Source organism: Hemiscyllium ocellatum, chromosome 9, assembly GCF_020745735.1.
Source record: "Hemiscyllium ocellatum isolate sHemOce1 chromosome 9, sHemOce1.pat.X.cur, whole genome shotgun sequence".
Taxonomy (NCBI): domain Eukaryota; kingdom Metazoa; phylum Chordata; class Chondrichthyes; order Orectolobiformes; family Hemiscylliidae; genus Hemiscyllium; species Hemiscyllium ocellatum.
In genome coordinates this window covers 38,881,607-38,905,733 of record NC_083409.1, presented here as the reverse complement: position 1 = coordinate 38,905,733, position 24,127 = coordinate 38,881,607, and the positions used below count along the sequence as shown (strand labels likewise).

The 24,127-nt window shown below is 39.7% G+C and overlaps 1 protein-coding gene across 2 annotated transcripts; it reads left to right on the top strand.

Annotated features, from left to right (window-relative positions):
* Positions 1 to 19,528, top strand: hsd17b7 (hydroxysteroid (17-beta) dehydrogenase 7). 2 transcript variants are annotated; one of them, XM_060829697.1, is made up of 9 exons: positions 1 to 250; positions 4,413 to 4,616; positions 8,373 to 8,465; positions 9,628 to 9,742; positions 13,411 to 13,605; positions 14,782 to 14,886; positions 14,980 to 15,036; positions 18,922 to 19,020; positions 19,390 to 19,528. In XM_060829697.1, exons 1-9 carry the CDS (start codon positions 210 to 212, stop codon positions 19,486 to 19,488), a joined length of 1,008 nt encoding a protein of 335 aa, XP_060685680.1. In that variant the 5' UTR covers positions 1 to 209; the 3' UTR covers positions 19,489 to 19,528. The 2 variants fall into 2 exon arrangements, with proteins under 2 accessions (XP_060685680.1, XP_060685681.1); XM_060829698.1 differs by lacking the exons at positions 14,782 to 14,886; positions 14,980 to 15,036 and having other exon boundaries at positions 18,940 to 19,020.
* The last annotated feature ends 4,599 nt before the right edge of the window (positions 19,529 to 24,127 follow it).

Sequence of the window (24,127 nt, the reverse complement as noted above, 5' to 3'; positions counted from 1 at the left end):
GGCTCCGACCTCAGGCGGCGGTGACGCGATGTGGTGCGAGGAGGCGGAGTCACTGACACGCACAAACACTCACACACACTCTCACACACAGGGAGGAGAAAGGAGTTAGAGTCGTGAGCAGACACGGAGCGGCCAATTTAACCGGCCGCCGACTAACCTTGAGACGGTGAAGGAAGAGCCGAGCCGCGGGCGAGTCTGGTCCCCGAGCAATGGCCAGGCGCAGGGTTGTCCTGGTAACGGGAGCCAACAGGTAACCATGGAGACGGGAGCTAGTGGCCCCCTAGCGGCAGGGTTGGGAGGAGGCGAAAGACATCTGTATCTTTGGAGAGGCTCCAGCATCAGCGTGAGGGGATGCTCTTGTGGTGGGGCTGTACAGTGATGGTAGCGACCCTGCCCCTGGGCCAGGAGACCCCCGAGTTCAGGTGCCACTTGCCACCAGTGTCGTGGCATAATGTTTCTGAACAAGCTTGTTAGGCGACTATCTGAACTGTGAAATGAGGACTCTACACTGGTTTTGTCCCTAGAGGTGATGGGATTTGAACCTGGCCCTCCACCCCAACTGAACAGATTGATGTGGAAAATCAGGACCATAAAGCACGCAAAATCAGGAAGGCTTGGATGCAGGAGGAGCTAAGAGGGTGCTTGTAGCCCACACCCTTGGACAATTATTCCAGTGTTGACTGCTGCTATGAAAGTATGCCTTGAATACAGGCCACATTTTGGCAGCATTGTCGATATGATCCTTCTTCGTAATTGAAAATGAGTTCTTGGGCAGGCTGCCTAAGCACTGTTTGATTATACCTGGGCTTACCATTGCCTTGACACAGAAAGGGAACTAAGAAGGAGGGACTGGAAGGAAAATGCATTATTTGCTGGCAGCCTATATGTATTAGGAGTTGGAAGTGCAGCCATCAGTATATACGTGAGAGTGCCTGTAAGCAAATGTTAGTGAATGACTGAAAACTTTTCATTCATCGCTGACCATGAAATATGAGCCACATTTAAATATTTATTCCTTCACTGGTGGTGATACTTTATGTGCATAGTGGTTGCTAAATTTTTCTATATTATAATCATGTCTTCACTTATTGGCTATAGTACGAATGGCATTGCATGTTTGATTTGACCCCATGAAGTCTCATGACATCGGGTTGAACATGGGCAAGGGAAACTCCTGTTGTTAAAACTGGCTCGAGTGCTGACTTAGTATTTGTCCATGTCAAATGCCATTTTGAGAAAATGTTGAGGGTGAGAAGAGTGCAGAATGTATTCTGGGTAGGAGTTTCAATGTTCATCACTTGGATTGGCTCAGTAGCACCACTATTGACTGATCTTTTGTTTTTTGTTTGCTTATTTTTTTCCCCAGCACCCATGTTGTGTGTGTGCGGGTGTGAGACACAGTGAAAGACACAAGGTGCACAAATCTTTATTCAAATTTGCACCACCAGGAAGAAAGGAAACACCCAAGTGGCCAGTGACAAGCAGTGCCCTTCACATCAAAGGGCAATGCTGTGTGATCAAACACTGAAGGGGAAGGCAGGGATTAAATTAAACTAGAGTTGGAGGGGGAAATAATGCACTCCACTCCCTGTGGTGCCCACCTGTCCCTGAACAACTCCAGGGTGTTGGTGGACACTGCATGCTCCTTTTCCAGAGACACCCGGGCTCTAATGTAACTGCGGAAGAGGGGCAGGCAGTTGGCCCTAATGATCCCTTCCACGGCCCGCTGCCTGGACCTGTTTATGGCCAGAATGGTCAGGCCCGGGAGCAGACCCACGAGGCGGTCTTAAGACCTGCCCTCCCCCTTTTGTACCGGGTGTCCGAAGATCAGAAGCGTGAGACTGAAGTGCAACCAAAAGCAGAGGAGGTTTTTGAGAAAGTCAAAAAGGGAGTGCAAATGCCCACACCCAACATAGACATGATCTATGGATTCCATCACACCACAGAATAAGCAGTTGGGATGGGAGTCCGTGAACCACCGCAATCTGCAGTTGCAGGGGACCGCTGCGTGCAGCACCCTCCACTCCAGATCCCCGAGAGAAAGAGGGAGGACCCCCGTGTAAAGAGCCCTTCACTGGGGAACCACTACTGACTGAACTAGCTGAAGTACAGTAATTAGCTGGTAGATTGGGTTTGCAGTAAGTGATGAAGGAACCACCAAGAGGAAAAACCTACTAGACCTCACAGTTACCAATCTGCCTGTCATAGATGCATTGTCTTTGACATTATTGATCCTTTTGGAGACAGTCATGTCTTTGCACTGATGATTCCATTAACTGTGTTGTGGCCATGCTAAATGGGATCCATTCACAACAGATCTGGCAGCTCAAAACTGGGCATTCATCATCAGTAGTAGAATTGTATTCAACTACAGTCAGTTTCCTTGTGACTTGGCATATCCCTCTATCTATCATTACCATTGAGTCACGAGGCCAACTCTGAGGGCATTCTAGAAACAACGCCAAGTGTACTACAAAATGAATGTCAGCTACATACAGGTCTACATATTAAACTGCAGAAGCTAAGTGGTGCCTCAACCAATGTGTCAAATCTGCAATAGATTAGATTAGATTACTTACAGTGTGGAAACAGGCCCTTCGGCCCAACAAGTCCACACCGACCAGCCGAAGCGCAACCCACCCATACCCCTACATTTACCCCTTACCTAACACTACGGGCAATTTAGCACGGCCAATTCACCTGACCCGCACATCTTTGGACTGTGGGAGGAAACAGGAGCACCCGGAGGAAACCCACGCAGACACGGGGAGAATGTGCAAACTCCACACAGTCAGTCGCCTGAGTCGGAAATTGAACCGGTCTCAGGTGCTGTGAGGCAGCAGTGCTAACTACTGTACCGGCGTGCCGCCCACATACTTCATATCAAGTTGTGAACAATGGCCGACAGTTAAACAACCAACAAGAGAAGGAGGGTCTACAGGTATCCCATCTTCAGTGAATGCAGAACTTAGCACATATATCCAAAATGCAAGGTTGAAGCATTTGCCATCATCTTCAGCCAGACTACAGAGTTGATGATCCATCTTGTCTTCCCCGTGAAGTCTGCAATATCACACATACCAGTCTTAAGCCAGTTTGATTCACCATTTTAGAATTAATGTAAAATATTTCCATTTCATTCATTGAGTTTTCAGATCTACTTTAATTAATCATAATTAAACAATTAATTAAACAAAATTAATCATACCATAAAAGATTTGTATTTGTAGATAGTTATATACTCTGCAAATAATAGTTACGATAACGTTATTTTGGACAAAGTACGGTCAGTGCAAGGACAAGGTCAGCATTCTACTTGCAGCTTTGATAAAATGGAGCCAAATCAGCAAATAGTACTAGGCATATCTGTTACAAGTTTGTTGGGTGAGCAAACATTTGTATGCCTTGAAAACTGAATTTTGTACTTCAGGGATAAATTGCTTTGTTTCTAAAGTACTTCCATAGAATCCCTACTGTGTGGAAACAGGCCATTTGGTCCAACAAGTCCACATCAACTCTCCAAAGAACAATCCATCCAGACTCACCTGCTATCCCCCTGCTCCATCCCTATAATCCCCACAGCTAATCCGCCTAACCTACATATCTCCAGACTTTGTGGGCAATTTATCCTTGGATGATACCTGACTGGCTATGCTTTTCCAGCACCACACTTTTCAATTCTAATCTTCAGCATCTGCAGTCCTCACATTTTCTCCCTGGGCAATTTATCATGACCAATTCACCTAACCTGCACATCTTTGGACAATGGGCAGAAATCGAAGCACCCAGAGGAAACCCATGCAGACACTGGGAGATTGTGCAAATTTCACACAGACAATCCTCCGAGCCTGGAGGGCAGTCCCAGACTTAAATGAAAGATTGTTGACATAAGACAAATCATTTCCCCTAGCAAACCTGCTTTATCTGTGTTAAATAGATCATCTTGTTCGAGATCCTTTTGTTCTCTGTTCTGTTGTAATTACTTTCTGTCTCAGGCAGAATGTAGATTCTTCTCTTCTCCATCGGTATCACCACACCCTTAATGATAATTGACGTTTTATCCTTTGAAGTTTTGATAGTGAAGATTATGCAGTGTATAAATGTGGTGTAAACGATGTAAAACAATGAACAACTTTAGAGAAGTTCTTAAGGTTGCAATAAAGCACTGACAAAAATGTCTATATTATTTATTTCATTTCTCTCAACATTTTCCATGTGCCTGCTTCCAGTTGCTTTATGTTCTGTCACATTTCAAGGGGGCCTGGCTTTAAACTTTTTTGGTTGAATTCAATCTTGCTTAATATCCTTTTGAAGGGAATACCTAAGCATTATATTTTTATCACTGAACTGTATGAATCTTGTCATTAATTGTGTTGTCTTTGCAATTGATTATTGCTTTATTCCCTTCCCAGTGGCATAGGTTTGGCACTTTGTGAACGCATACTATCTGAAGATAACCAGATACATCTGTGTATGGCATGTCGCAACATGCAAAAAGCTGAAGCTGCTAAGTCTGAACTTCTTCTGACACATCCTGGAGCTGATATTAGCCTTTTGAAAGTAGATGTTGGGAATGTTAAATCTGTTATCAAAGCGGCAGAAGAAATAAAGCAAAGGTACTATAGTGTCATTATTACGAATATTGTTAACATGTCACAAATTTAATTGTTTGATATTTGCAAGTTGAATTTCAATGATTATTCCAGCAGATCAATATGAAACAAGTTTCTTGCTGACCCCCACATTTTGTAACTGGAATGAAATACATTTGCTATAGGTTTGAAGAAATCTTTCAAGTTTATGTAAACTCGTTTTCATTCTTTAAGTTTATATTTTGTGACTATACTTACTGCCTGGTGGTGAATCTCTGCTCAGCCTTCAATGTTTGAATGTGTCATTAGTATCTCCAAGATCCAGTATTCAGTTTGTGGTTTGACAGGGTACTGCACAGTTTGATCACTACATCCTCTGAATTTAATTCTTCTGCTCAATTTGTAGGTCAATATTGTATTGGTTTTATTAATTGTTGCTATGTTATTGTTTCAACATTTCCAGCATGAGACTGGGCTCTTTTCAACTTTATCTTTAACTATTTCAATGCTATTCTTGAAGAAGTTATGCTTAGTTAGCCTTCCTGTCTACACTAACTGATACTACTTCACTTTTTTCTTGTCAATTTGCATATTTTGTGTGACCGATTCTGTAATTTCTGAACTGTCTCGTCTGATTCTACTAGCTCAGCATTTAATAGAAATTATCATGTTTGCATTGGGTTTCTTAATCAGCCCTTTGCTGTAAGTTAAAAACTGGAGGAGAAGACCTTGGCTTTGTACCATTGACTTCAATGGAATTTAAACTTAGTGTGAAATGAGCTTGAGACTATCACCATCTACCTCTACTGCATAAATCCAAGATCTGCCCCATAATACTTTGTATCTCGTCCCACTTTTAGCAAGCAGTTGCTGTTTTCTACCATTCAGTCACAGCACAAAGTGATGTATTCTAATGTTATAGCAGCATCAGCATTAGCCACATGTTAGCTAGCAGAGCATTGTTTTACTTCCTGAAATTCAGAAAATACTGGTAATATTTAGCAAGCCAATTAGTACATGGTTTCTCTCTCCATATGTAACATTTCATGTCAATCAATGAACTTTGGTCATAATTTGAACTACAGACTGATTGATATTGAGTTCTGATAGTCCGACAACCACATGTGATAATCAACTTAGATTGCATACAACAAAGCAATTAAAGAGAAAGTGGGTTGCAGTAGCGAGTCTGCTTCAGGGCATGGCTGAAGAGCTTCAGGGCAGAGGATGCAGTGATAGAGATCCTTGTGGAGAGAAGAGAACTTCAAGATGGGCATCCTTGGAAGAAGTTAAAAATATTCGAGTAAAAAGTGAGGTCTGCAGATGCTGGAGATCAGAGCTGAAAATGTGTTGCTGGTTAAAGCGCAGCAGGTCAGGCAGCATCCAAGGAACAGGAAATTCAACGTTCCGGGCAAAAGCCCTTCATCAGGAATCGCTAGCTTTTGAAGCACTGCTTCTTCATCCACCTGATGAAGAAGCAGCTCTTCGAAAGCTAGAGCTTCCAAATAAACCTGTTGGACTATAACCTGGTGTTGTGATTTTTAATTTGGTCCACCTCAGTCCAACGCTGGGACCTCCAATCATTGGAAAAGGCTTCGCAGTAAGGCACTGGTGTCTAGGAGAGTGTCATGTTTTTTTTTGCACTTTTTAAACTCATCAGGTGAATAGTCTTTATGCAAATGATTGGAACATTTTCTGTTTATGGAATTCAAGTTTAGCACCAGACACTCCTAAGATATACAGTATAGCCCAAATAGCTGCAAAGAATAGAATTCTCTGGTCCACCCTAAAACTGAAGATAAGGAAGATAACTACAATGCTTTGAAATGTAAAATCAATAAGAATATTTTGAATATTGTGTATAGAGAGATATGTTGCTGAATCTTTTTGTCTTACACTCAGGACAAATGCAAGAATACCAAATTTCACACAATCGAAATAATTTATACTGTAAGTGACAATGGTGCAAATTAATTGGCTAAGGTATTGCCATAGAGAAAGCAATGCAAAACTAGAAGCTTCTGAAGCTCCCTGGTAGTTCAGAAATGTGGCGGGCTTGAAAATTTTCTTTCTATTTTCAGAGAATGTGTCTCTGTATTTTTCTTTAGATTCGAGGCCAGGCTCATGAGACCAATTAATAGGATCTTATGCAATTATATATTCTGCTGGGAATCAATGCCTGGATGTCTGACTGTGAATTAATAAATGGAAGACCATGTGTTATCTATAGTGATCAGGATAAACTTTTCTTCTAGAAAACATAAATAAGCCACATGCAGAGCTGAACTTATTTAAATTAACTGTTAGTTTTGACAGTAACACAGTCAGGAAGTATCATCCAATGGGCTTGTGTAAACATGGGCTGAAAACGTATTGTCTGTACCTTTCCAATCACAACAACTGAAGGAATATGCTGGTTTATTTGATCAGCTACTTATTAGGACACAGGGTTTATGTAACATTACTAACATTCATATATGATACTATTCAAATGTGTGGGACAGAGCTTCTTTCTAGACTGAGAGCAACATCCTTACAGTGGAAATACCTCTTGCATAGTCACTGTATATTGTTACGACATGGGTTAAACACTTCTGTTTAATTTAAAACCAGCAACACAAAAGATTTATCCCATGCAGTAATCTGTAAAAGTTCGAGTGGCCAAGAACTATGTAAAGTAAAAATTAACAACTTTATTTCTTAAAGTATAACAGAGAATAATTAACCAACCACTATAATTACAATTGCTTTCTCTAACCTATCTTTTTCCTTTCCTTCTATAATAATCGTCTGACAAAACTCCATTAAAATTTACATAACAACACTTCTTATCTCAAAACCAGGTGGCTGTAGGTTCTTGTCTTCAGATCTTCCTGTGTCTTCTTTTCTCCTTGTTAGGAATTTCTGTGTTACAGGTTGCTGATTGAAAAAGTACTTTTAAGAGAGATACTTTTTGAAACAGTATGTTGTATGCTGGGACTTGGCAGTTCTCTTCTAAACTGTTCAATTTCCCCCGGCCTCATACCCTAGAGCATCGGATTGTGTCATTGGCTTTTAAGATTGTCAATATACTCAATTCAAACTTGATTGGAAATTTATTTTTCGGGGCATAATTTAAACTGATTGGCTAAATTCGAATTTATTTTTGTCTCCAGGCATCGAGCTAATCAAGTTGTTCGACCAAGTGTTACATACATTATTGCTTTTATTGAGAACACTTGGTGCTATGTTCAGTAGTTCTGCTGCTTTTAACTCTCTTAAAGTACACCCACCTCTTCATAACAATATTAACAGCTTGAAGTGGATACCTTTTTCACCTGTTGTTCAAAGGTTTGATGTACTGACTTTCCAGAATAATTTGAGGTGGTGGCCTTTGGCCCAGTTGCAAGGGAAGAGTTTTGAGAGTTTGAGATTTAGGAGCAATTTTAATTTTGTGTCCTGGTCTGACATAATAAATAACCAACCTATGGAAACTTCTACTTGTTCCATTCAATCGAACAGTGTTTGTAAACCTAAATGCTGTATTCCTGATGAAGGGCTTTTGCCCGAAACGTCAAGTTTACTGCTCCTCGGATGCTGCCTGAACTGCTGTGCTCTTCCAGCACCACTAATCCAGAATCTGGTTTCCAGCATCTGCAGTCATTGTTTTTACCTAAAAGCCTAATCAACCAATTGCCATCTCACATTTAATTAATTGTTAACAGGAAAAAAAATTGCATTGTATGGTGATTGTATAAAAGCCTGTTTTCATTAATGTGTAAATACTTTGTTTTGATGCAGGTATCAGCATGTAGATTATCTCTACCTGAATGCTGGAATTATGCCAAATCCTCATTTCAGTTTGAAAGCCTTTCTAAGTAACCTGTTGTCCAGGTATTGTGCCAAGAGAAATAACCAATTGCTTAAATTGCTGATTTATAGTGAACAAGAGTAAAAAAATTAAAGTGACTAAAATGTCTGTTTCTTATTTTTCTAATCCATTGTTTGGGCTATTATGTAAATACAGGTAATAGTTCTACTTTACTTGTGTAACCTCATGCCGTAGAAAAATCACACTTTGCCAACACTTCAAGCTCTGTTTTTAATGCATTACAGCCAACACACATTTTAAAAGTTTGCGCTTTAGACCATATTAACAAACGCGTTATTACAGAATAACCTGTAACTGTATAATCATAGCTCTGATCTTAATCAAACCCAACAGTGGAAACAGGGTGGATTGGCTCAGGTGCCTATTTTACACGTATCTTATGTTGCTCTCCATTGGAGCCTGGAATATTAAAGTTATATTAAATTGATATTTGTGCTTTGTTTACCTTTGCAATCTCCCGATTTGTACCTCTTTGATGCAACCACATGTTCACCTAAAATCTGATCTGTGATGTCCTGCACCCTGTCATTGCTGCTACTTTCTTTTGCTTGCTCATCCCTCATCTTTCCCAAATGAAGATTTAATTGACGCTCATTAATGTTTGTAAAACATATTTTCAGCATTTTAAAAAGAACATTTTAAATATAAGCACATTACAGAAACTTTTTAATTGAGCCTTAATTAAAATCAATTAAATTGGCCAAAAAGTGTTAATATTTTCAATGGCACACAGCCATAACAAGATAGTGAGACAAAGGACGTTTGGCGAAAATAATGTTTTTACTACAGTAGGTAGAGTTGGTTGGTCAGCCAGTCAAGAGACATGTTTGAAGATCCATCAAAAGATTGGTGGTGTGAGGTGGACCCTGGCTTGCAGGACATCTGAGTAATCAGTAGTATTTTGAGTTTGTACTGGTATTTAATAATCGCTGAAGGTATACTACATATACTGGAACAGTGTCAAAATTGTTGTGCTAATCATAACTAGTCAAGAATCTTTAGGCCAAATAATGAGATCTTACACAGTTGTATATTCTACTGGGAATCGAGACCTGGATGTCTTAATGTGAACTAATGAATGGAAGAGCAGGTGATATCTGTTGTGTTCAGGATAAATTAAAGCTAATACTCACGTTATCTTGTGATGGTGTTTTCATTTTAAAGAAAAGTTTTCGTCATGTTTCAAACTGGGCAGGGATTGCTCACTCAAGAAGATTGGCTTACTGATGATGGACTACAGCAAGTCTTTATGACCAATGTCTTTGGTCACTTCTTACTGGTAAGAATGTATGTCTACTCATTGCAAGTAAATGTGCTGTCATATAAAGATCACTTATTGTCTACTGCCAGGGAGTTTGTACTAACTAAAGCCTTGCAAAAGATTCTTGATCGGCGTATTCAGTGGAGTAGTTGCAGGAGTTTCGCATTGCATTCCTCATGTTTCTTATTTTCCCAGTATTTTATCATGGATGGGCTGCAAAGCTTAAAAAAAATCACTTACCCTTTGCTGGAGTAAACCCAACCAGCAATAGGAACCCACGCTAGACACAAATCTAGTATTCAGAACTGAGAAACAGATGAGAAAAATAAATTGGCTTTCTCCAGGCTTGAGGTTTTTTTACTGCAGAGAAAGAACAGTTCCTTCTTTTCCAGAGGTCTGACGCTTTCTGCCCAAACGTTCACATTCACATTCACAAGCTGTTCAACTATCTGGGAGCCAATCACATAGTTGTTGTTAGACAGAAGACCTTTGTCATTAACAACTGGCCACCATTTCACAGACCAATCAGCTTCTTTTTTGCTGTCTCTCTTCTGTACACACCTATTGTGTACAAAGGCTCCGGCTCATCTGTAATTAGAATCCCCCCCGCCAGTTGCCTGAACAAGCAGCAGTGTAACCAACACTTGCAATGACAGTTAGATAACTTTTTTTTTTACAAAGTGCAGTATTCCTTTCCACAATATGTGATTTTTAAAAAATAGTTCTTTCCCCATTCAGTCCACAATCAAAAATACAGAAAAATAAAAAGATGCAGTCCTTCTTAAAAAAAGTGAAAACCATAAGTATAGTTGAAGAACATTGTTAACACCAAAGTCCTAGCTGTTTGATTAAGAATTTCAATTCTGAATTATGTTTCTTATTTTAATAATTATTACATTTTTAGAATAAAATATTTAAATATAAATCCATTTCTTTTCCCTATCAAGTCTTGTGAAGAGAAAAGTCCATATTAGCATTGTCTTTCCCAGCTACAGGCCCTTTTTCAACCTCCCGTTCCAGTTCAAAGTTCTTGAACATGCTGTCAGCTTCCAAATTCATGCAAATTATTTGTACTCCAGTTTCTATTCACTATCACAGAAGTGGAACTACTCTTACTAACATCACACATTACATTAAAAAATAAAATAAAATAAAGAACTGCAGATGCTGGAATTCCGAAACAAAATGACATGCTTTATGACTCTGACTATGTTAGGTCTTTGATCTCCTTGACCTTGGTCCAAATCTTGATGCAACTCAAAACACTAACTTCCTTCAGCATAATTCTGCAGTTGCTATTTTCAGTAATGATGACCATAACATTCCTGGATTAGTACGAAATCCAACATAGCTGATGAGACTGCACTGAATGAATCTTGCATACCTTTAAGTGGAACTCCAGGTCAGACCATCATTTCCAAGTTTTACTTGGTTTCTTTTTACTCATCACAGTTCACTAATTTCCTTTAGGGAAAGAAACTTGCTGTCCTTGTTCATTCAAACTCCTGTCGCATTAAAGAGGTATATCTGAATGGCACGGTGGCTCAATGGTTAGCACTGCAGCCTCACAGCAGCAGGGTCCCAGGTTCAATTCCAGCCTTGGGTGACTGTGCAAACTCCACACAGACCTTCTCCCCGTGTCTGCGTGGGTTTCCTCCCACAGTCCAAAGGTGTGCAGGTCAGGTGAATTGGCCATGCTAAATTGCCCGTAGTGTTAGGTGCATTGGTTAGAATGAAATGGGTCTGGGTGGGTTACTCTTCGGAGGGTTGGTGTGGATTGGTTGGGCCAAAGGGCCTGTTTCCACACTGTAGGGAATCTAATCTAAAAACTGCTTCTGAAATATCCTAACATACAACTCAGTTATATCAAAACCAATATAGTGGTTGGCATCCATTTAAGTAAGCATCTTCATCATGCTCTAATCACTTAGGATGTACAATACATGCTTGCCTTGCCAGCAATGTTCACCCTCAAAAAGTAGGAAAAAAGCATATAATTTCACGACTAATTCTATTACAAGACGTGTATTTTTAATACAATGGCTGGTTCGGCCACTTTTTTTTTGTAAGTGGGCAGACACTTACGGAGCTCTTGTGAGTTCATGAACATTACATGTCGAGTAGGGAAGAGGGCTTTTGTTAAAAACACAAACAGCCAACTAACCTTGTCCCTGAACACCACAAGCCGATTTCACGATAATGAAGAAAACACAATAGGCAGCCAGAGTGTAATTCAGTGTACGGGCAATTCAGTGTACAAAACAACCTTGATTATCTAAACAAGACCGACGGCGGGTATTTTGTTCAGATAATTGATCATTCCAATAATTGGTCTGATCATAAACAAGTGGTAGTTTGAGTGCCTCGGTTATCTGGCTGTGCACACCATAATGCCCTTTAACTGAATGCTGAGTTGCTGACTGCCATTTTTATGGGACCTTGAGATCTTATTTGGATAATCTGAAATTTGGATAATCGAGGTTGTTCTGTATATCTGTAAGTATCAGTCTGAGGGCTGTAGAATATTTTCAAGCAACTGGAGTCGATATCAGTAGGGAACTTGTAGGAATAAAAGTAGCAACAAAGAAACACTGCTCATGTTGTTTTCTCCTTCATTCAACAAGTAAGAACAACAATGCGGGGGTGGGGGGGATGCGAATGGGAACAAGGCTGTCTGGATCATATGGATAAGACTCACATCCTTCACATTTCTGCTGTTGTCTAACTCTGGAATTGCCCTCACATGATTCCAATCAAGATAGGAACTGTCAATTCCATTATAATCCAGATTTATCTGGCTTCTCTTTCTGATTCATATGATTATCACCAAGTCCCCAAGAATCTCTACTTGGCCGCCCTCCTCTTCCTCATCTGCATGCTGTCCATTGACAATATCATCCACAGACAATGGGGCCTGCTTTCACATACAGTATACACTGACAACACCTAACTGCTCCATTTCCACTGTGTTGTCAGTATTACTTATTCAATATTTTGTCTTGGGTGAGCCACAAGTGTTTCCAGTTGAATTATTGAGGAAATCAAGCTCATTTTAGTAACGCTCTTTGCCTCACCTTCTTCCCATCTCTTAAACTTTGTTTCCTGTTCCCATTTCCTCACTCCCCACTCCTAACTATTGTCAAGCGAAAACAGAATGTGCACAGTTTCTGTTTCCAAGTGGACCTAAGCAGAACTTTCAAACCTATTATATGCCATCAGAAAACCAATCAACTTCTCTACAGCATTACCTCTGGCACTTAATGATTGGTATATTAAAAGTTAAAATCATATAAATTGTAATTTCAAAATGAATTTTCACTTTTAAATGCATTAATTTATATTTAAAGTGCATCCACATAATTTCCTTTATTTCCTCTGCCTAATGTTATAAATTACAGTACAATTTTGGTTTCAATTTTGTTTCTCCAAAGAAAATAAATTAAACTGTACAAAGAGGTTAATCAGAAAATTAAAAATACATTATCTTAAAGTTGGTGGAGATTTATACATTTTCAAGGAAGCATCTCATGTGACTAGAAAGTGTGAATTTAATATCTTGGTCTTTTACAAGGCACTATGAGAAAGTGAAAACTATCATAAAGAAAATATTGAAGAGATGGAAACAATGCAAATTATGGTGTACAACCAAACTGTTAATTTTTAATATTAAGAATGTCTATTCCTAGATTCGCAACCTGGAGCCTGTACTCTGTCAAGCTGATTGTGTGTCACATGTAGTTTGGACATCTTCTAGCAATGCAGGGAAATCTGCCTTCAGTCTGACAGACTACCAGCATAGTCAAGGCCAGGAATCATACAGTTCTTCTAAATATGCAACTGATCTACTTAGTGTAGGTTTGAACAAGCACTACAATAACAAGGTAAATTTGGTATCAATTGTTGCAACGTGCTAAGATGAAAATTTATAAAGACTGTGATGAGACTTTATTAATGAATTTGAGCAACCTGTTTATGAAAAGTAACATTGATTCATGTACAAACTTTAGCAACTTACAAACAATTTTGAAAGTAATTTCCTGAATGGACATCTTTATTAGCCTGTTTTAAGAAGCTAAAGAAGTGTTTAGAAATTAATTGGGATGTCTTAAGATTTTTTTTCTATCCGCTAACAACTATGGCAATTTAAGCCAAGGAACACCGTGTATTGTGTTTCCCTCCTCAACTTTTCCTGTCAGTAAGATTGATCTGTGTATATATGTGTGCTGCATGGTAGCTCAGTGGTCAGCACTGCTGCCTCACAGTGCTAGGGAACTGGGTTCGATTCCACTATCGACTGTCTGTCTGTGTGGAGTTTGCACATGCTCCCCATGTCTGCATGGTTTTCCTCCGGGTGCACTGGTTTCCTCCCACAGTCCAACCTTGTGCAGGTTAGGTAGACTGGGCAATTTAGCATGGCCATAGTGTGCATGCTAGGTGAATCAGCTATGGGAAGTGCATGGTTACGGGGATAAGATAGGGTCTTGGCCTGGGTGGGATGCTGTTCAGAGGGTGTGATGGGCTGAATGCCCTGTATGGAATTCTATGAACAAGTTGTGAATTTTTTTCACCTGTTTTTGTTTCCAGATTGCATAGTGTTATGGTGTCTTATGAAATTCAGTCTCTGAAAAGAGCAAAGCATGGGATTAAGGAGGGAAGAAGTGTATTTACAACATGCACTTCCATTGTTTAGTACAAGAGGAAGAAAAGTGGCATGTTTAATGCAGTTCTGTAGTTTGCTGCCATTACTTTTCATATGAAAATAAGGTAGAGGCAAGTTTGCCTTCATTGTCAAAAGACTTGAAGAGAAATCATTCCTGGTTAACTTACAAATTCACAAATCGTTTAATGTTCAAAGCTATTTTTGACTGGAGCTATAGTTTGGGTGACATGCCTATCGTGGGAGGAATTTTTCCTTGTACTTGGCTTCATTGCCAAAGAACATCTTATCAATTAATGTTTGTGGTCACGGTATACTGCTGTCTTCCAACGTGAGAAAAGATTTTTGAATTGTTCACATGCAAATTTAAGTTAGTCTTTCCATCTACTCTTACTTTCAGGGTCTGTTTTCTAGTGTGGTCTGTCCAGGTCTTGTTTTGACTAATTTGACCTATGGTATCTTTCCTTCTTTCTTCTGGACATTAATTACACCCATTATGTGGCTGGTGAGTAAAATATCTTTGACATTTCCAAATCCGAGCAGCGGTTTTGATCAATTTGCACTTTTAACAACATTCATTATTTGTTCTGTCCTTCAGATTCGTGTATTCATAAATTCGTTTACACTGAGCCCTTACAATGGAACAGAAGCATTGGTATGTAGCCTGAGTCTTGATCATTGGAAAAATTTCAATCCTTTATTGTCATCAATAACTCACACAGTGGTTCAGTAGCTAGCAATGTTACCTCACAGTGCCAGGGACCCAGGTTCGATTCCAGCCTTGGCTGGCTGACTGTGTGGAGTTTGCACATTCTCCCCATGTCTACATGGGTTTCCTCCGGGTGCTCCAGTTTCCTCCCATAGTCCAAGTTAGGTAAGTTGGCCAAGCTAAATTTGCTCACTGTTCAGGAATGTGTAGATTAGGTGCATTAGTCATGAGAAATAGAGGGTTGTAGGGTAGGGGAATGAGTCAGGGTGGGATACTCTTTGGAGGGTTGGTGTGGACTTGTTGGGCCAAATGGCTGTTTCCACGCTGTAGGGATTCTATGAACTCACAACATGTGTAACACTAAAGTTTTAAAATCTTTACTGGCCAAATTTAATTCCCAAATGAAAATCATTAGATGTCTTCATCTGGTTAATTACACATACAGGCAAGTCAGGTAAATTCGAATGAGTACATATGCATCAGGTGAACACCATACAAATTTAAAGCATAAAATTCTGTGCTGGTTAAGACACTTATTCAATAATGCTATCCACAAGAGGCTTTTGTCAAACACTTTATGCTTTGGAAAAATAGGTAACTATGAGCTTCCCTTTATATGTCTGAGCCAACTATTTCATTTGAGATGAAATTGTTCCTAATTTCTGAAAATAGCCCAAGACTCAAAAGATTCCACACATTCCGAGTCACTGAGCTTTACAACATGGAAACCAGCCCCACGATCCAACTCATTTATGCCAACCAGATATCTTAAATATATCACAGTGGCTCAGTGGTTAGCACCAGGAACCCAGATTCAATTCCAGCCTTGGGCAACTGTCTGGGTGGAGTTTGCACGTTCTCCCTATGTCTGCGTGGGTTTCCTCTGGGTGCTCCGGTTTCCTCCCACAATCCAAAGATATGCTGGTTGGGTGAATTAGTCATACTAAATTGCCCATAATGTTCAGGGATTGTGGGTTAGGTACATTTAGTCAGGGGTAAATGTGGAGTGATGGGGTGGGGGAATGGGTCTGGGTGGGTTGGTGTGGACTTGTTGGGCTGAATGGCCTGTTTCTGCACTGTAGGGATTCTTCTTCTAAATCTAGTCTCATCTGCCAGCATTTGGCCCAAATACCCTCAACCTGTCCTATTCATTTACCCATCAAGGTACCTTTTAAATGTTGTAATTATATTAGCCTCCATCCCTTCCACTGCAGCTCATTCTATACACGCACCACCTTCTGTGTGGAAAAGGTTGCCCTTTAGTCCCTTTTTTTAAAACCTTTCTCTTCTCACCTTTAACCTATACCCTCTAGTTCTGGACTCCCTCACCCCATTTTTTACCCTATCCATGTCCCTCATGATTTTATAAACGTCTATATGGTCACCCTTCAGTCATTTGATGCCTAAGGGAAAATGGTCCCAGCCTATTCAACCTCTCTTATTATTCAAACTCTCCAACCCTGGCAACATCTTCTCTGAACCCTTTTAAATTTAACAACATGTTCCCTATAGCAGGGAGACCAGAATTGCACACAGTGTTCCAAAAGTGGCCTGCCCAATAAAGACAAGCATCCCAAACACTTCCTTCACTATCCACTTTCAAGGAAACTATGAACCTGCAATCCAAGATCTCTTTGTTCAATTACTTTACCAATAGGTGTATGAATCCTGCCCTGATTTACCTTTCCAAAATGCAACATCTCACATTTATCTAATTTAAACTCCATCTACCACTCCTTTGGCCCATTGGCCCACCTGATCAAGATCCCATTGTACTCTGAAATAATCATCTTCACTGTCCACTACACCTCCACTTTTGTTGTCATTGCAAATTTACTAACCATACCTTCTATGTTCATATCCAAACAATTTATATAAATGACAAAAAACAGTGGACACAAAACCAATCCTTGTGACACACCACTGGTCACGGGCCTCCAATCTGAAAAGCAACCCAACACTACTACACTCTGTCTTCTACCTTTGACCCAGTTCTGTATCCAAATGGCTAGTTCTCCCTGTGATCTAACCTCGCAAACCAGTCTACTATGAGGTACCTTGTCAAATGCCTTACTGAAGTCCACATAGATCACGTCCACTGCTTTGCCCTGATCAGTCCTCTGTGTTACTTCTTCAGAAAACTCAATCAAGTTCATGAGACATGATTTCCCATGCACAAAGCCATGCTGACTATCCCTAACCAGTCCTTGCCTTTCCAAATACATGTAAATCCTGTCCCTCAGAATTTCCTCCAACAACTTGCAATGTAAGGCTCACCAGTCTATTGTTCTTCGTCTTTTTCTTACCAACTTTCTTAAATAGTGGCGTTATGTTAACCAACCTCCAGTCTTCCGGCACCTCACCTGTGACTACTGATGGTACAAATATCTCAGCAAGGGGCCCAGCAATGACTTCCTTCGCTTCTCACAGAATTCTAGGGTACACCTGATCGGGTCCTGGGGATTTATCCACCTTTATGCATTTTAAGCCGTGCAGCACCACCACCTCTGTAATATTGACATGTTTCAAGATGCCACTACTTATTTCCCCATGTTCTCTACCTCCCATATCCTGCTCCACGGATACAAAATACTTACTTACTCACTCACTCTATTCGTTTATTTAGGCACTTTCTTCCAAAGTAGTTCAGACCTATTGTACTCTTGACTTTTCCAACTTCATCTCTCACTTCATGGTTAAAATCTCCAGCAAGCATTTTAATAGCAAAAAGATTATTTTAGCCATTATGACTAGGAAAAAATGAATATGTATTTGGTGTGTTAGTACAAGTCGCAACTTCAAATCCTATTCATTACAAATAGAAAAACAAAAGTTTGTTTCACTTGACTTATACAATTTATGGGAACAGTTTTGCTACAGAAAAGCGAGCACAGGCCAATAACCTGCAATTTTGTGTGCACGGCTTTGTTGATAGTGGGGAGGGGATAATTTAGCTTAACTGACTGGTTTGCAATCAACAGAGGCCCTGACAGCATAGATTCAGTTCCCACACTGGCTGAGGTTACCATGAAGGGCTTTCCTTCTTCATCTCTCTCCTTGCTTGAGGCAGGGTGACCCTCTGGTTAAGCCACCACCAGTCTCCTCTCTATAATGAGAGAGCAGTCCATTGGTCTGACAGCACTATGGTGACTTTACCCAGTGCGGAGTTCAGTAATGGTAGTGCCATTGAGTGACAAGGAGCGATGATGAGATTCAGTCTCATTGGTGATGACACTTGCATTTGTGTTGCAAATATTATTTACCACTTGTCAGCCCAAGGTTGGTCTTGCTACACTTGAACATGGACTACCTTAGTACCTAAAAGGATCATGAATGACGCTGAACACTGTGCAGTTATCGGCAAAATCCCTATTACTGGCTTCACTATAGAGGGAAGGTCATTCATGAAGCAACAAAAGGTGATTGGGCTCCAAAAACTACACTGAGGTGTTCTTGAACAGCTTTTGTGGTGGAGTGGTCTTGCCCTGACCTCTAAAACAGAAGGCCCAGGTTAAAACCCCACCTGCTCCAGAGGTATGTAATGACATCTCTGAACAAGTTTACTAGAGAATATCTAGCCTGAGGAATTCCTGCAGCTCAGATGACTGACCTCCAACAACCCCAACATCTTTCTGTGTGCCAGGTATGAGTGCAATTTGCAGAGACTTTGCTGAGATCCCTTGATGCAATAGTTAGTAAATGGCAAGAGAAATGCCAAGTTTTGTTCAAGTTATCCTTCCAATTTTTTTTGTGTTTTTAAAAGGAAAAATAACTTTGGTGCAGAGATTCCCACTCAGCTTCTTCCATTTCTGTCGTCTTTCAATTTTCTAGATCTGGTTGTTCTCACAGAAGCCGGAATCGCTGGACCCAATGAAGAAATATCTCAGCTGTACATCTGGATTTGGGAACAATTACGTAACCCTGTGCAAGGTCAGGTGCTTATAAATATAGTACAATAAAATGCAGTGCATGTTACCACTAGTATTATAACTCATTCTAATAAATATTTACAACAAAAAATAATACATATATTGGATCTTACAATAGTTGTAATATCGGTTGTAAATTGAATACTTGATGAAATAAACATTTTCTATGTTTCCGTATTACTATCACAATTAATTCAAATAGATCACGACTCTTGCTACCTGAGAAATTGTCCCCACAAACCAACAACAGGCAACATTGCTACTCAGAAGACTGCCATAGATTTTATTTTTGTAAATTAGTGGAAATAATTGTGCTGCCTTGTCTATTACCGCTTGCGTTAAGATAACAGGCCATTTTTGTTCTTACTAGATGGACATCAATGTTATAACAGCTGAAATATTTTATCAAGAGTTGTTAAAGCTTCAAGTCCAGATGGAAGAAAAGAATAAAGTTGGTGACTATCGTTAAATACTGTAATATTCTTAACATTGCACACAACATTTCCTAATGGGAGCAAATAAAACTTGGTTTATTAAAGTTGATTTGGAAAGATAGTATTCATAATACTTGAATTAACTCTTTAATCACGGAATTATTTTGTGCTTGATTCAAAACAACTTCAGTATTTCAACAGAACTTCAGGTTTACTATTATCAAATTTACCTTTGAAATGCCGACTGGCATTATGGAAAGAATTTTAACTGCTAAGGGGAAATGGATTCTGGTCCAAGGTTAAATCACTAAAAAATATGCTAACATGTTGGAAAACCAATGTGATTCTATTGCCTTGCTAAGGCTTTTGTCAAAGGGTAACCTCAATGAAGCTACTGGGTCAGTATTTAAATGTGTAACTATCCAATTATTTATGCCTTTAATGTAAAATTATAATTTTTAAAGTCCATATCCTACCTATGTGAAAGACTTGTGCTCACTGGACTTGTTGCATTAGCTTCTCAAACTTTACAAAGTACACTTTTTTTTCAGCAGAAAGAATAGTTGTTTTAACTTATTGTACTAGGATCTCACAAATACAAGGTAGATGGGGCACATTCCTACAATCAGCATCCAAGTGTAACCCCTTATGCAGCTGACGAGCCTTCATCTTCTGCTTTCTATAACTCCAAAGGAATACAATCCCTTCTGGCTTCAGCAGAGCAGAGATGGAGGCAAGTTACTCACTCTATTAGCTGAGATGTTTATGTTAGATGTCTGCTCGATTTTAAGAAGCCATGACAATCCCATTAAAGATCACCGCACCAGTGCCAAGGAAATCTCTGCTATTGTGGCAGGAAACAATGTGGCAGTCTCTGGGGCATGGTGATTGGAACAAGGAATGAGAAGTGGGAGCTCCTTCAGAAGAGACCTTACTTTGATTTGTCCTTTCCCTGTCTTCCCTCTCATGGCTATCCTGCACTTTCCTGTTTGCTAAGAGTTAAAGACTACATTGACTACTTAAGCCTCAGTGGAATGCAACAATGTGAGACTTTCCTTCATGCTGTTTAAAGTGTCAGTCTCATTCTGCATATTTTCAGTTATCTATTGTATCTGATGCTGTGTAAAGGTGACCACTTTCCATGGATAAGAATATCACTACAAATACATGAAGTATATGACACTCGTGGTAGAATTAGACTCCTCTAATCTCTCTCAAAGTGCACAATGCCCTCCGAAGTGTAGTGACAGCCTCATACATTTTCTGCTGCTGCTCGCATTCGTGTTATCTACTCTTCCTCATCTCTAATCAAACTACCTCAGTTGGATATCCCACTGCAATGTCTGTTTCTGCCCCAGTGCAAGGTGTGCTTGAATCATGTGACAGTGCTCCCTCAGAGTGCGCACCTTCCTTGAAGGTGTCTTCAGCCTTCTCCACAACCCTTGAACGACCTGTGGGGGAGATGAAAGAAACAAATTAGAACTGAAAATGGGAAAGGATTTGTAGTCCAAATTGTAATTTCAAGATCTGCACAATTAGTAGTCAGTAAATTGTGACTACAATTCAAAAGGAGTGACTACATGTGCAAGTGGTATTGTAATATCTGATATAGTCACCAAGTTTTCTGAGATTAGGCTCTACCTTCCACAATGCCTTCTGCTACTCAGAGGTTTCCTCCTTTGCATCAGTTAAAGGGTTCTTTGGAGGTGTGCCAGCAGAGTGAAAACAACAGTAACATGTTTGAGAAATGGGATGGTAACTAAATAATGGCTGTGAGACACTGAGGTATAGGTGTGTTTCAGTGTTGGTTATTTTGATGAGTATGCAAGAGTATCTCAAGAGAATGTATCTTGCTGCTTCATTCATTCCAATGTTAAGCTACTTAGCAGGAAAAGTTATCTTAAAGTCCTTGCTCTGGGATCCACACTTTTGCAAGCCATGCCTAAGGGTACCGGCCATGCCCATTGGTTTGCAAGGATGACCTCTTCCTCCACTACGCAGGAATGACAATGTCTGCAGGTCCTCAGTGCCTGCAACATCATCTGTTGTGATGAGGATGCGACACAATGTCCTGTTTCAATTTTTCTCTGCAGAACCATTCAAGTAGACTGTTAACCCTTCCAACACTGTGATGTTGCCAGACCTGCTGTGTTTCTCCAGCACTTCCATCCTTTTACTTTCCCAGGGTTCAGGCCAGCTCCTGACAAGAGAACTTAGGTAGCCTTTAAATGCTCTTAATTGGTGGCTAGCAGTCTCTCATGGGAAGTCTCCCCATCCCTGTACCCCACTAGAAAAATGGCTTGTAAGTGGGATGGTGCAGTCACACAGTTTAGTGGTGCGAATACCTTGCCCAGCTACCTTCATGTTCACCTGCATAATTCATGCAGTAGTTTTAAATAAGAACAGTTAAATGCAACTAATTTCTAACTGATCACAATCTTCCAGCATCATGCATTTGATTTAATTATGTCCATTTTTGTTGGTAGTAAGCTGATGAATAATATTAACAATGACTTAGAAGTTCATCCTTCATGCTTTAGTGCCTAGATAGTGATAGGAGATTTGAAGAAAGACAAGGGACTATAACGCCTTACTTTCCAAAGAAAAAGCTTGCATTTACCTTATTCAGGAAATCCAGAGGTGCTTAAAAATGAATTATTTTTCAATGCACTGTGGTTACTATTGTTAAATAATCAAATGTAACAACCAAATTTCAAAAAGTAAGATTCTGCAAACAGCAAATTAAACAAATGATCACTTTTCTGCTGGTAGTAGTGGTTGAAAAATAAATATTGGCTCTGGGAAACATTACAAGAAAAACTCCTCTGTGCTTCTGAATGCAATGGAATCTTCCCCATCACAGCTTCTCTATAACATCTTTTGCAAAACAAAGAGTCCCTGATAACGAAGACCTCAATCAATACTGCACTGCAGTGTCAGCCTAGCTGAAGGTCTCAAATTTGTCACAAGCCTTGAGGTCACAAAGGTCTCATTGTGGTAATAAATGCTACCATCTGAAACTTCATCCATGCTATCGGTCCCAATAAATATTTTACACTGTTTAGTCTCCGTTTTAAGTTGTTCTGGTTGCCAGAAATAAATTGGGTATAAACCTACATGTAAATAATTGAGCTGAGCACTGTGTGGTGTTCAGTTCGTTATTACATAATCTACATTATTATTTTAGATTTTCTCATAACCTAGGTTGGAGAGTTTAACAACAACAAATAGTCCTGGAACTTAACTTTCATGGCAGACAAACTAACTCGGTGATGAGGTGAGTTATAGGATTTCCTATAAACTGCTGCAGCATTTCCCTCAAATGCTTTCTATTTTGTTGTATGAAAGTCAGTTGATGTACTAAAGAGGACTCTTTAAAAGCTCAACTGACTCCATAATCTGAAACGCAAACCTCAACCTCCCATGAGTGTAACCATTCATTGGACAAAAATTAAAGAATGGGGAAATAGTTCACTGATGATTGAATCACTTGACTGATTCTCTGCCCTGTGGATTCTTGACTCCCTATGAGTATAGCCAATTCATATAATTGATATTATTATCTGACAATAATAGCCAATGTATTTTCTTGGTTAATTGTTCATTCAGTTTAAATTTACAGAGGTTAAATTCAGCTGTGCAGCAACCAATTTTTAGGAGCTATGCAGCCTCTTGTGACTTCAAACTGACCATTTATATATACAAATAGGGGCTATCTGGGTACCTACTGCAATGTTGGCTTGCTTTTTCAGAGACAACCAATCCCATGAAAAAAAAATTGGTACTTTGGCAACAGGTATCCTGAACTCTACCACTGCTGGGCCCAGTTTCTCAATCTCCCACCTATAAGCCTTGACCCCCAATCTATACACTCGCTTCCTACGTCAAACATCCAGCTGTGTTACTGCTGTGGAGTGTAGGGCAATCATCCTTCTCCCTTTGTCTCCCCTTTATCTCCTGTGTACACGGACATAGTACAGCAGCCACCTGAATGTAGTTAAAAACTGTTGTTTGACTATACATTTAGATACAGTTTAAAATTGTATTTTTGCTTCTATTAAATAATTATGTCAACCAAAACACACAGTCCAGATTTTGATTCCGAGCTTTTCTAAACAGCTTTCAGCATGATTGTTTCGAGGAAGAGCAGCTGAGTCCTCCCCAGTGTCCTGGCCAATATTTATTCTTCAACCAACATAACAAAAAAAAGTTATCTGGTCATAATCCAGTTTATATTTGTCAGAGTTAGCTGAGGAGGAAATTGGCTACCACATTTCTGACATTACAACAGTGACTAGGTTTCAAAAAAGCACATCATTGTTTGTTATGGAATCTTCTGCTTGGCACTGAGACATCCAGTGAATCTGAAAAATACTTTATAAATGCAGCTTTTCCTTTTTACTTTGATTAATAGGAAGCATATAATTTCTGTGAAAAGTCATCTTTATCTCTTAAATGTTATTTGTTTCCTTATCACAAGATGATTTATTAACTTCATTAGTTGTGTTTAATGTTTGCAACTAAATAAAATATTGCTGTATACATTCATTCTGGTAACGTGAAATTTTTAATAACACAAAACATAGAAGGTTTGAACTTGGGAGCAGGATTATGTCATCCTGCCCTTCAAGCCTGCACCACCATGCAATAAGTGATCTGGATATGGTTTCCTGT